Source organism: Cucurbita moschata, unplaced genomic scaffold (assembly GCF_002738365.1).
Source record: "Cucurbita moschata cultivar Rifu unplaced genomic scaffold, Cmos_1.0 Cmo_Scf00007, whole genome shotgun sequence".
Classification (NCBI taxonomy): domain Eukaryota; kingdom Viridiplantae; phylum Streptophyta; class Magnoliopsida; order Cucurbitales; family Cucurbitaceae; genus Cucurbita; species Cucurbita moschata.
The window spans coordinates 2,174,392-2,187,539 of NW_019268523.1; the positions used below are offsets into that span (position 1 = coordinate 2,174,392).

The 13,148-nt window shown below is 39.5% G+C and overlaps 3 protein-coding genes across 14 annotated transcripts; 2 read left to right on the forward strand and 1 right to left on the reverse strand.

Annotated features, from left to right (window-relative positions):
* The first annotated feature begins 45 nt into the window (after positions 1–45).
* Positions 46–7,344, forward strand: LOC111444663. 9 transcript variants are annotated; one of them, XR_002710720.1, is made up of 3 exons: positions 4,254–4,271; positions 4,377–4,464; positions 5,419–5,668. XR_002710720.1 is itself a non-coding variant. In XM_023082640.1 (2 exons), the coding sequence occupies exon 1, from the start codon at positions 100–102 to the stop codon at positions 712–714; it is 615 nt and encodes a 204-aa protein (XP_022938408.1). In that variant the 5' UTR covers positions 46–99; the 3' UTR covers positions 715–801; positions 7,089–7,344. The 9 variants fall into 9 exon arrangements, 6 of the variants coding, with proteins under 6 accessions (XP_022938408.1, XP_022938409.1, XP_022938407.1 ...); XM_023082640.1 differs by lacking the exons at positions 4,254–4,271; positions 4,377–4,464; positions 5,419–5,668 and adding exons at positions 46–801; positions 7,089–7,344; XM_023082641.1 differs by lacking the exons at positions 4,254–4,271; positions 4,377–4,464; positions 5,419–5,668 and adding exons at positions 46–801; positions 4,752–4,803.
* On the reverse strand, positions 915–8,190 carry LOC111444659 (ABC transporter G family member 24-like). 2 transcript variants are annotated; one of them, XM_023082627.1, is made up of 14 exons: positions 7,984–8,190; positions 7,073–7,149; positions 6,709–6,990; positions 5,889–5,952; positions 5,662–5,808; positions 5,536–5,570; positions 5,378–5,451; positions 4,205–5,127; positions 3,546–3,842; positions 2,965–3,450; positions 2,718–2,866; positions 2,302–2,591; positions 2,088–2,221; positions 915–1,376 (listed from the first exon to the last, which is right to left on the reverse strand). In XM_023082627.1, the coding sequence occupies exons 1-14, from the start codon at positions 8,187–8,189 to the stop codon at positions 1,220–1,222; spliced, it is 3,321 nt and encodes a 1,106-aa protein (XP_022938395.1). In that variant the 5' UTR covers position 8,190; the 3' UTR covers positions 915–1,219. The 2 variants fall into 2 exon arrangements, with proteins under 2 accessions (XP_022938395.1, XP_022938396.1); XM_023082628.1 differs by having other exon boundaries at positions 6,709–7,014.
* Positions 8,190–13,060, forward strand: LOC111444662 (probable serine/threonine-protein kinase PBL19). 3 transcript variants are annotated; one of them, XM_023082632.1, is made up of 5 exons: positions 8,190–8,631; positions 10,442–10,858; positions 11,609–11,869; positions 12,070–12,192; positions 12,283–12,960. In XM_023082632.1, the coding sequence occupies exons 1-5, from the start codon at positions 8,611–8,613 to the stop codon at positions 12,799–12,801; spliced, it is 1,341 nt and encodes a 446-aa protein (XP_022938400.1). In that variant the 5' UTR covers positions 8,190–8,610; the 3' UTR covers positions 12,802–12,960. The 3 variants fall into 3 exon arrangements, with proteins under 3 accessions (XP_022938400.1, XP_022938401.1, XP_022938402.1); XM_023082633.1 differs by lacking the exon at positions 8,190–8,631 and adding an exon at positions 9,813–10,230 and having other exon boundaries at positions 12,283–13,060; XM_023082634.1 differs by lacking the exon at positions 8,190–8,631 and adding an exon at positions 9,813–10,098 and having other exon boundaries at positions 12,283–13,060.
* The last annotated feature ends 88 nt before the right edge of the window (positions 13,061–13,148 follow it).

The following is a 13,148-nucleotide window of genomic DNA, read 5'->3' on the forward strand; positions in this document are numbered from 1 at the left end:
ACTAAAATACTCTGTGTCACCATAAATTTCAACTGTGACACTAAGACAGTGTATTTTAGCCATCAGTCTTATATATTGCTATCATGCGCACAATAAAGCATGGCGTTTCTGTCCGTGAGCTCTCTTCGCGCGTTCTTTCTCTTTGCTCGGGGTTTCCTTTTGAAGGTCATCTTTCAGTTACAGGTGCCGTTGCTTGTTTATGACGTTCAATTTGCAAGATATTTTCCTTTTCTACTCAAATTTCATGGTCCTCTGTGTATAACGCGCGGTAATTACATCAAAGATGCACTACAAATCGTTCTGTACTTCTCAAATTTAGGGTTTCAATCCGCTTGCCATGTTGTCGGTGTCCATAATCGATTTACGAGCAGCGACTTTTGTTTTCTTTCTCAATTTATGGCGGCACTGACAGATTTCTGTCGGGATAGTGGCGACATTTCCACCAGGAATGATCTGAATACAAGTCCAGAGATGTTGAAGCCATCTTCGGCTTCCTCAGACGATGTCTCACCCAACTCGAGAGGAAAGAGTTCAGATTCTGGTATTAACATGGAAGGGACGGCAGGTTGGAGGCTTTCAAATAGCCCTTGGAACTTGCAAGTAATTGCGGGATCTCCTGGATCACTTACGCGTTATATGCCTGATGACATTCCGATCGTTACTTCTCCGATGGTTTACATTGGCATGTTGAAGATCATGAGTTGCATAGCATGAATTTTCTTTCCATTTCAGGAGATCGTGCATTTGCTTTTGAGGAAGTAGTAAGAACTCAGGCTTCTGGTGGTTGTGTCGACCACCCAGGTATGGATTCATTTTGGTTAAGCAATCGCGTTTTTACGTTTTTAGGCAGTGGCTGGTTAGGATAGCATTTCTAAGTACATTCTTTTTAAACTAGAAATAGTATTTTAGGGCCATACGAAAATAGAGGAATTAATTGAAGCTTGATGGAGGAATTAATGCAGTTAGATACAGAGAAAGCTGGGTTTGGCTTCACCTGCTTTAACTTTCACCATAAGAGTACAATGAATCAAGCTGAAGAGGCAACATTGCTAAGTAAGAGAGCAAGGATCTAATATCAAATATATGCAATTTCTGAACTGGATCTTCGTGTGATGGGGAAGTCCATAATGAAAGGTGCCTGAAAATGGAGTATTGTTGCTCTAGGTTGCTTACTACTTGAAGAAAATGGCAGAGGGGACTGAGTCTCGCGGTCAAGGCATCACTTTCTTCGAACGATCAACAAACAAACATATGAAAGTATCCGGAAAATCACACCTGTGACCATTAGGAGGAGTAGGCATTGGCCCCAGTCATGAATGTCAAATCCACTCCCATTTAGAACTCCACAGCGAGTTATCAGCCACACTCCGTCGTACCTGTAGAACAGAGCCAGTTAGCTTAGAAAGTTTATAACACTTTAGCTAACAAACTCAATAATTCTCCCTTGGGAGAGAGGCAAAGTTTTGCAGTAGGCTAGCTTTGTAACAGCATAAGCCTATCGCTAGCAGATATTGTCTTCTTTGGATTTTCCCTTCTGAGCTTCCCTCAAGGTTTTAAAACGATCTACCAGGGAGAGTTCCACACCCTTATAAAGAATGTTTTGTTCTCCATTGTGAGATCTCACATTGGTTGGAAAGGAGAACGAAGCATTCCTTATAATGGTGTGGAAACCTCTCCCTAATAGATGCATTATAAAATTGTGAGGTTGACGGCAATACATAACAGCCAAAGCCTACCGCTAGTAGACATATATTGTCCCTTTGGGCTTTCACTTTTGTGCTTCCCTTCAAGGTTTTAAAACATGTCTACCCGGGAGAGGTTTCCACACCCTTTTAAGAAATGTTTCATTCTCCATTGTGAGATCTCACTTTGGTTGGAAAGGGGAACGAAACATTCCTTATAATGGTGTAGAAACCTCTCCCTAGTAGATGCATTCTAAAACCGTGAGACAGACGACGATATGTAATAGCCAAAGCGGACAATATCTACTAGCGGTGGGCTTGGACTGTTACAAGCTCATGTGGGGATTTGAATTATCAAACTCAAGAGTGGACATGATTATGAACGAGGGAAACTTCAAGACATACCTTTCCGCATTTGCAGTCACTAATGCTTCCAAAGCCCATTTGGGGTAACAAAGATTAGACAGAGTCTTCATTGCTGAACTAGTTTGAGGCCTTGTTATAAAGAGGGTTAAGACAACAGGAAAAATGGCTGACCACTGCATAGAACAGTAGATTTAGTCAGTGAGGCAAATCACCAAGCTTGCTAAGAACTTCTTTATGCACTGCTTTCACTCACCAGTTGGGCTGCACCAGGCTGAAGGAGGATAGCCAAAGAATAAGCCATGCCCGTGACACAGTACAGAAGGCAGAGTAAAACAACATAATGATCTGTAAAGGAAGATCTCGGGTTTGCGAAGGAATAGAACATAGATAGATACACCAGCGGCTTTATCACTGTATTAAAATGGTCAACCGTGTCCTTTGCGAGAAAATAAGCCAAACTGCTCATGCCCGAAGAACTCTCTCTCCAGTACTCCAACTTATCCAAAGAAAATGTTCTCAAAGCCGCAATTTTTCCTAGAAGAGCTGATACAATCATGGTCATGGTCAGTTATTATGTATTTAGGCCCTGATAAAAGAGAACATATTGCGTGAAAACAACGGGCAAAGGTCTCGTTAAGCATATATGTTCGCAAAGAATTGGTAACTTACAAACTGCAATAATGGTGAAAGGATAACCATAAACACCAAATGACTGGTCGCTCAAATCAGAAATCGGTCCAAGGCAGGCACCAGCAAGAAGTAAGGTCAAATAATCTATAACTTGTATTCTTGAGTCCCGTAATCTCTGCTTACCGATTCTGAAATTCATGGTTATGAAGAGACATATATCAGCTATTAATGCTTTACACACGTCGTAAGATCATTGTTATTGAAGGTTTCTATTAATATGATGTACCTCCCAAGAAAGTATTTGTACTGCTTAAGTATGCCTGGAGTTCTTCTATGGGACAAATCTTTGGTCTTCAAAAGCATTCTTAACTTGTCATGATGTTCCTCAACTTTACTTCTCATGCCCTGCCATAACTCCCCAGCCAAAGAAGGTTGTGGCTCGACAAGAACACGGTTGCTCGTTCCATTAGTTCGCTCCACGTCTGCCATGCTTGTACTGTGTCTGGCTGAGATCTGCTGCAAATCTGCTGGTACTGGGTAACCATTATGAAGCAACCATCTAACAGGAAGCTCTTCATAGCTAATATCTGCATTTGGTGTCACTATACCCTCTAAAATATCAATGAAGTGATCTGGAGGGTTAACACGCTCCGGGACATGGATTCCAAGGCCAGCAAAGTATTCTTCAACTCTCCTTGCTGGTCCATGATAAACAGTAAAACCACCTTTTGCAAGAAGAACCAAATCGTCGAACATTTTGTATAAGGTGTAGCTGAAGTGGAGATTCGCAAATTAGTAAACAAGGGACATTATCAATCAGGGATGCTGGCTATAAAGACAGTGGAAGAACAGGTTTGGAAAAGTTACCTTGGTTGATGAACCACCATGGAGATGGTCACACCTTCAAGAGCTTCTCTCCTGAGTGCTCTAAGAAGCAGTTGGGAAGAAGAACTGTCCAAACCAGATGTTGGCTCATCTAACAGCAAAATCGAAGGCTCTATCACCATTTCTAACCCGACATTCACCCTCTTCCTTTGTCCTCCAGAGATTCCTCGCTTTTCCACTGTCCCGACTAAGGAGTTTCTCACGGTCTGGAGCCCCAAGAACTCGATAACTCTTTCAACAATTAGAACCTTATCTGCTTTGGATAACTCCACAGAAAGCCTGACAATAGGCAGTCCATTATCAAAAAGCTTTCAGACAGTAATGATAAACTACTTAGAGAAGAACAAAGGAAATTAGTGATGAAATCCAGAAAGTCATAATTCATCCTAAAGTCAATTCTATGGAGACGCCTTCACACCGCTGCAGTTTCGACTCTTGCTAATAGTTTAGCACACTCTTTGTTGTTACAATGGGGTCCTGAAGCACAAGGAAATTTTACTCGTTGGTATCAATTAGGTGGTCTGTGGACTTCTGTTACTCTCCACGGTGCTTTCGGACTAATAGGTTTCATGTTACGTCAGTATGAACTTGAAATGGTCGAAAGAGTTAGAAGATAAAGCAAAGAGGAAAGGTTGAAATACCTGCAGTTTGCACTGCACCATAGATTCTCTTCCACTGTCAAGTTCCCATGTACAATATCATCTTGAGGTACAAAACCCATAATTCTTTTATATGACAGAATTGATTCATTCCTTCCATTTATTAGAATAGAACCTGTAGTCTTGCATCCAATTGCTTTTCCTGCCAAAGCAGAAAGAAACGTTGTTTTTCCAGCCCCAGATGGACCCATGACAGCAGTGATCCGGCCGGGCTTGATGTTTCCAGTGACACATCTCAAAAGGTGCTTGTTTTTTGTTTTCAAAGTAAGGTTTAGGTCTTTAAATGAAACTTCAATAGGAGGGCGCCTTTTATTCTCTGGATTAGTTGCCATTTTAATTACACTTGAGAAAGTAAGATTTTGATTCTCTTGCTGCTGAACCTTTTCTTTCTCGAGTTGCATGTAAGCATGCTGAAACATCTGGCTGTGAGTACTCGAATGCTTTCCCTTTGGCACATGTTTTTTAATACCCTTTTCATTTCTAGTTTCATTATGAAGGCCTTCATGATCATCATGGTCTTCAATTTCAGGTATCATTCCCATGTGATCAGTCTGGCTATCTGTTCTTCCTTCAATGGGCATAGATGAAGCGGATGATGTGGTTGGGATATGTGAGTATGACGTTGATAAATCATCGTCCATATCAGATTTGGATTGATCCAAAATCTTAAATTGTTCTGTATCCGAGCTTTTCACACGTGAAAACTTTCGTGATAGTTGAACTTGCAAACCACTTGCATGCTTCATTGCAGCTTTTTTCGCAGCTTTCCACCTTTGTTGTGCTTTTGCTGTTGTCTTTGCACTGTTTGCTGCTGCCTCCCTGGATTTAGCCAGTCTCCTTTCTCTAGCAGCAAGAACTTGGTCGGAGAAATTATAAATTATGAGTAGCATAGTGCCCAAACCCACCTGCATAAGCAAAGAAAAGTTCCCATTCAAGTCTTGAATAAGCAGTCATTTCTCGTAGTCATGGGTCTGAGTGTAGAACAAGAAAAGTCAGAAAGAAGAGAATGATATTGGCAGGGGTAAATTGGGGAAGAAGAGGACTTGGAGGCCTAATCGGCGAGTAGGTTAGGAGTTGTGCCTTAATCTTCCGAAGTTCGGACTCTTATCCTTCTTGTTACCTTTACTCAGATTTTCACGTTAGTAGATGACTTACTAAAAGTATTACTCCATAAGCATGGATATTCTGATTTGCAGTGTTAGCATCACATGAAGTAAGCTTGAAGCATCCTGCAATACGTCCGGTAGAATAGATCGATGAGAAAAAATAGAGGTTCGAACGTGCAAGGATATGGAATTTGGTATCGCACTTACTATTTTGAGAAGTTGAACCCTTTCTGCAGTAATGTCTGCAATGGCAGCAAAATGGATCGATGAGATTCGAAAGCTCAGTAAACAATGGTTTATATAACATATCAGTGCTTAGAAACAAGTGAATACCCATTATCACAAGGAATTTTTTGGGTGGTTGATGGACAAAATGATCCATCTGAACAGAAAATCTCTCCACTACGACCAACATCAGCCCACATGTTTGCTCCTCCACAGGTATGGTTGGGCCGCCCAGGTGGTAGCTGGTAAAGATATCTGCAAGAACAAGAAAATGGATAACTTCATTATGCTGAAGAACATAGAAAAGTGGCAGACATGGTATGGTTTGTACTTACGGTTCACATACTCCAGTTGTTTCATTCAACTTGGCAAGGGGACAATAGGCTCCTAAAGGGCATGCTGTCAGATACAAAACAGTGTTAGAAAGTGAGCACAAATCAGCTACTTATAAGGGTATAAAACAAGCTTGTAGAGGCTTAAATTTACGAGGGAAATGAAAATGAGCAACTTTCTTGTGAGATTTCACATCAGTTGGAAAGGGGAACGAAACATTCTTTATAAGGGTGTGGAAACATCTCCTTAATGGACACATTTTAAAACCTTGAGAGAAAACCCAGAAGGAAAAGTCCAAAGAGGACAATATCTACTAGCAGTGGACTTAAGCGGTTACAAATGGTATCAGAACCAGATACTGAGTGGTGTGCTAACAGGACGCTGGGCCCTCAAGGGGGTGGATTGTGAGATCCCACGTCAGTTGGAGAAGGTAACAAAACATTCCTTATAAGGGTGTGAAAACCTCTCCCTAGTGGACGCGTTCTAAAACTTTGAGGGGAAGCCCGTAAGGGAAAGCTCAAAAAAGACAGTATCTGCTAGCGGTGAGCTTGGGCTGTGACAAATGGTATAAGAGGCGGACATCGGGCGGTGTGCCAACGAGGATGCTAGGCCCTCAAGGGGGGTGGATTGTGAGATCACACATCGGTTGGAGAAGAGAACGAAACATTTCTTATAAGGGTGTGAAAACTTCTCCCTAGTGGATGCATTTTAAAACCTTGAGGGAAAGCCCAGAAGGGAAAACCCAAAGAGAGCAACATCTGCTAGTAGGGGGCTTGGGCGGTTACATTTCTAGAACAAGCAGGTATAGGTCTAAATACTTACGAATCATGCATGTAAGACCCTTAGGACAGAAGAAACCTTCGCAACAAGCTTGGCAATCATGCATTCTCGAAGGGATTTGCTGGGAATTAGTAAGGTCGACGAGCTGATCGGGACCGACACTGCATGCCCATCCTGGCTCACAACCAGAAGCCCAAGATGTCAAATTACAATTGTTGTTAAGTTTCAGTTGGAGGAAGGAAGCAGTTGAAGCAGTTGGGGGAGCCTGAAGGATGATACTGTCAAAGTAAAACTTGATTTCTGCTGCTGTACACAGGCGCTGTCCTGTTAATGGAAGATTTTCTTGAGCTAATAATTAATATAAATAATGGAAGATTTATATTAAGCAGTTGCGGATTGCTCATACCATTCATCTTCTGTAGGCAAGAAGACAAGAAATCCAGATTAGATGAGAAGTTAAACGCTCTGTTCCAATCAACATCCCTGAATAACACAAAACCATCCAAGTTTCACAGACTGAATGACGACCTAAGGAAATGGAAAAAAGATCCTACCTCGAGATTTCTTAATGGAACTTCATATTACATCAGAGAATCCAAGAATGCGTAAAGTGCAAATCGGGATTCCACTTCCCTCAATGTAACGACCCAAGCCAACTGCTAGTATTGTTTTCTTTGGGCTTACTCTTGAGGTTTTAAAATGCATCTGTTAGTGAGAGGTTTTCACACCTTTATAAGGAATGCTTCGTTCTACTCTCCAACCAATGTGGAATCTCATAATCCACTCCCCTTGAGACCCAGCGTCCTTGTTGGCACACTGCTCGGTGTCTAATTCTTATACCATTTGTAATAGCCCAAGCCCTCTGCAAGCAGATGTTTTCTTTGGGTTTTCCCCTTTTGGGCTTCCCCTTAAGGTTTTTAAAACATGTCTGCTAGGGAGAGGTTTTTACACTCTTATAAAGAATGTTAGCGATGACATTGAGCCCCAAAGGGGGTGGACGAGTTGGTGTGCCAGCAAGGAAGCTGGGTCTCCAAAGGGGTAGATTGGAGGATCCCACATCGATTGGAGAAGGGAACGAGTGTCAGTGGGGACACTAGACCCCGAAGGGGATGGATTGTGAGATCCCTCATCGGTTGGAGAAGAGAACAAAACATTTTTATAAGGGTGTGGAAACCTCTCCCTAGCATACGCATTTTAAAGACCTTGAAGAAAAGCCCAAAAGAGGACAATATCTATTAGCGGTAAAGCCCACCGTTACACTCAAATTCCCAATAACCAAACAGAGCACAGAATTAAAAGTACGGGGGTAAAACTCACGTGTCTCTGGAGCAAAAACGGAAGTGGCTACTGAGTTCGGCGTTGATGATTGAGCTCAAATTAGAGAGCTGAGCGTTGGCCATGGACAAGATAAATGGCAGTGCTGCAGGGCTGGCAAGCTGATTCTGGCCAAGAACAAACTGTTCCCAGCTCAATCCGACAAGAAGTACAGCCATGAAAGTGAAAGAAATTCTGGTGTTCTTCATGTTCTTCATAGCTTCAAACTTCGAGATATCAACGAACTAAAGGAGAAAGGAGAAATGGGTTTTATAGATTGGAGCTAAAAAAGCTCAAGAACCATACGTTCCATAGCCGTCAGAGATCAAAGGAGGAAATCTTGGTGGGTTTTTCTTGAGTGTACAGGCAAACCATTTGGTTGGCCCCTCGACGACTTGTCTTTAAGGGTCATTTTAGACGCCAATTTGAGGGACTTGGTTGCCTTCTTCTTTGGCATGTTCTGAAGGAACTTTGAATTGTGTATACAAAACTATGGCTGCTACTACTTCATATCATTGCTACGCAGCTTCCTGATTTGAATCAGGTTGATTTAGCTGAGATTGATGGATATGAAAAGTAAAATGGGATGATCTTCTTCGGGCGAGATAGGAGTTCGAATCTTCCACAAGCATGGGGTTTCGTCTTTACACGGTACGCAAACTTAATATCTTCCTTTACTCTACTTTTAAAAGTTGTCAATTCGAATTGAAATATTTTGTTTTCAATAGGATGTTAACCTAATTCAACTGATTTAGATATGTACTCTCTCAAATTAAGAGATAAGAGGTTCGAATGTCTTAATTCCACTTCGATGATATTAAAATCGTATTTAAAAGTGTAAAGTTAAATGTTAAATTAATTTTAAATTATTAATTATATGATTTTGAACGTGGCATTTTTACTATAACATTATTTTATTTCACTCAATACTTTGTATCATTTTGCTCGTTAATTTACATTAAATAGTATCTATATTTTAGTTTTAACGATAATTCTTTTAAAGATTAACCTGTTTTCTATTTTAAAACAAACTTTTAAATCATCTTGCTCTTACTTTTACTTTTATGATCTGATTAAATTGATTTTAGATTAAAATATTATTTTGGTCAATTTACTTTGTTTTCGTCAAATTTAGTTCTTGTATTTTATTGTATTTTCAATAAATCTAAAATTAGTCCATTTAGTCATCTTTTTTTTTGCACGAAATTTATTATCATTATTGAACTAATTCCATAAATTTTGGTGGAAACTATATAGATTAAAATAAATAAAAACTAATATGCAGATTTATTACTAAAAATTTAATGAACTCAACTTAGTACCTAGAAATAAGAGTTCAATGACTTTATAAATCTATGAAAAAAATGAAATTTAGGCTCCTCTCAAACATAAAATTGAAGTTGTTTTAAAAAATTAAATATATCAAACCTTATTATTAAATAAAAAATTGACAAATACAATTAAGTCATAAGTAAAGGATTTAGGCTAAAATAATATCCATTTAGGCAATTTTGTGGAAATGTGATTTAGAAAAGGACTTAGGCTAAAATAATATTCATTTGGACGATTTTTTGGAAATATGAACAAAAAAAAAGAACTTAGTCTAAAATAATATCTATTTGGACAATTTTGTGGAAACCTGAACTAAAAAAGAATTTAGGCTAAGATAATATTCATTTTTGTGAAAATGTCAACCAGAAAAGGAGTCGAGTAGACAACTTGCAAGAGTATTAAGTAATTAATAATATGGGCCATTGCCATAAATGACTCATTCTCATGCTTCTATGTATTCATTATTCCATTTGGTAGACTTTTTTGTTTGTTACAAATTTTTTAAAAGAAAAAATGTCAACTCTTTCTTCTTCTTTTCATACCCAAATCCCCCATTTCCTCGAACATTCTAGTCCGGTGTTTACTGTTTCTATCCCCCTCTTAAGGGGTTTTTTGAAATGGGTATCAATTTTAGCTGCCTTGTATATTGACTTTCCCTACATCATGGGGAGCTCGTCGTGTTCTTCAATCGAGACTCAATACCCATTTCTGAATCCTGCTACCCTCTTCTTTAACTCCTCACTGTTCATTTTTCTGCTGGTTTGCAAGTTTGGACATACATGAAAGGGCATTCTCTCTCTTTCCCTCTCTCTCTCCCCCTAATCTTCATAGTTTTCTGTGAAAAAACAACGAGGATTTCTTGATTTTCTCAAAACTTCTCTAAGGTTTCCAAGAACTTTCAGATTTTCCTTGATCTTGGTAAGAGGGAGATGGAAAATCAATCTGGGTTTTTGAATTCAAAAGCTAGAAAGAAAGGAATTTCTTCTTCAACAACTTTTTTGGGATTTTCTGGCTTTGTCCTCTTGAATCAAGAACAGTTAGAGATGGCTAATGCATTATATAGCTAGAATATATACCTGATCACCTAGAGTTTTCTTCTTAACATTTGTGTGGTTTTGTTTTTGTGCAGAGAGGGAATCAGGTTTTGGAGGAGATTATGAAGTGTTTTCATTTGTTCAGCAATGAGAGGAGAACTGTTGAGCCTAGAACAGCTACGAAATCTAATTCGATTATCTCGTGTACCTCGAATTCTACGTCGATTAATCAAGATCTTAAGATGTTTGACACTGATTTGAATTCTCAGAATGTTTCAGAGTTTAGTGTAGCATCTTCTGCTAAATCATTTGCAGCTTTGTCTCAAAGACAGAGTAATCTTAGGGACTTTACATTCTCAGATTTGAAAGCAGCCACGAAGAACTTCAGTCGATCGCTTATGATCGGAGAAGGCGGATTTGGTAGTGTATATAGGGGCGCTATCCGAAACTCAGAGGATCCACATAAAAGAATAGACATTGCTGTTAAGCAGTTAAGTAGAAGAGGATTGCAGGCAAGTTCCCTCTCTCTCTTTCTCTTTGATATGAACTTATTTCCATCATCTTGGGTTATCTGAGAATTCTTCATATGTGCATTTGATTTCTTGGAGAAAGAAAGAGCCATGTTGAATAAAGGGAAAGATAAAACATTCTTCCATTTATCCAAAGCCAAAAGAAATTATAGAAAAGCTCCTCTGTCAGATCTCACATCGGTTGGAGAGAGGAATGAAGCGTTTCTTGTAAGGGTGTGGAAACCTCTTCCTAGTAGATGAGAGAGGAACGAAGCGTTTCTTGTAAGGGTGTGGAAACCTCTTCCTAGTAGATGTGTCGGTTGGAGAGGAGAACAAAGCATTTCTTGTAAGGGTGTGGAAACCTCTTCCTAGTAGACGTGTTTTAAAACCGTGAGGCTAATAAATGATTTGGTTGTTGTTTTTCCTTTATATTTCCATCGATCTGTAGAATGTCGATACTTTTGGTTCTTACAGTTTTTCGTCTACTCCGTATCGAATTCCTTTGAATATGAACTGCTTAGAGATAGAAAAGAACAAGTGTACCAACCAATTACATCCATCTTAGCTGCATTTCCAATTATTCCTATCAAATGAGTTGAAAATGCTTTTGTTGGATGAGTTCATTGGACAGTATGTATAAGAACTAACGGTTGTATTCTAAATTAGCTCCCCTTCCAAAAATAAAAAAATGATTACTATTGCACTTCAGAGGTTCCTTAGTTTTACGATTTCGGTTTCTGGCCTTTCCTATAGGGTCACAAGGAATGGGTAACAGAGGTGAACTTTTTGGGCGTTGTCGAGCATCCAAATCTTGTCAAGTTACTAGGCTATTGTGCAGAGGACGATGAAAGAGGGATCCAGCGGTTACTCGTATACGAATATATGCCTAACAGGAGTGTGCAAGATCACTTGTCAAGCAAGTTAAACAGTTCTCTTCCATGGGCAATAAGAATGAAAATAGCTCAGGATACGGCTCGTGGCTTGGCATATCTACATGAAGGAATGGATTTCCAGGTACCTCTGATGAACTTAACTATCGCTCTAGCGTTGATTAATGATGAACCTTCTCGTTTATACGTCCGTGAAAATCTATATTGTATAGGGAGAAGAACGTATGCAATTCTATTTGGATGAGATGAGAGAAGAACTAGTTGGATTCACACATTCTAGGAAGTACATCTATGGTGGCCTAAATGATATCATTCTTTGTGCAGATAATATTTAGGGATTTCAAATCTTCAAACATACTTTTGGATGAACAGTGGAATGCTAAGTTGTCTGATTTTGGATTGGCTAGGCTAGGGCCTTCGGACGGATTAAGTCATGTCTCTACTGTGGTTCGAATGCAACTAATCTAAAATCTATTTGTTTGAATCAGTTATATTTTTCTATCTATTCTGCATCAGTAATAGACAATCCTTGTGCAGATTGTAGGAACAATTGGATATGCAGCACCTGAATACCTTCAAACAGGACGACTAACAGCAAAAATTGATGTATGGAGCTATGGAGTTTTCCTGTATGAACTGATAACTGGTAGGCGTCCCCTAGATCGGAACCGCCCCAAAGGCCAGGAAAAGCTCTTGGAATGGGTGAGACCACACCTATCTGACTTAAAGAAGTTTGAGCTGATACTTGACCCAAGACTTGGAGGTAACTATTCTATTAAAGCTGCCCAAAAACTAGCAGCTGTAGCTAACCGCTGTTTGGTTCGGAAGGCTGTGGTACGCCCTAAAATGAGCGAAGTCTTGGAGATGGTAAATCGGATTGTGGAAGCAAGCGATCTTGAGAGCCCTCTGCTTCAAGAAAAGAGCTCAACTTCTAACAGTGATTCTGAAGGATCAAAAGGGGAACCTTTGAGAAAACGGATTATGAATCCATTTATTGGAGGGAATGATTATTTGATTTGCCTAGCTTGGAGACCCAAAGTTGTGAGAACTTGTTGAACAACGTTGAAAGGAATGACACAGAGGTTTTCTCTTTCTTTTTTGGAATGGAGATTTACTTGTGTAAAGAATCATGGCTTCTTAAACTGCTGGATCAAGTACAGTAGTTGTTTGAGGAAGAATAAGTCAATTGCAGCTATTGTTGAGGGTGTTCAAAACTGTGCTGAGTGCAAGTTTAATATCCTGAAAACCATGTAAGAAATTTTAAAAAGCTTCAAATAGGTCGAATTTGACCTATTAGACAAAATTACAAAAGTATGGAGCCTATTGATAGTTCGAAAACTTCTACACTTTTTAAAGTTCATGAATCAAAAAGAGATAAACCTGAATCGTTTAGGGATTAAACT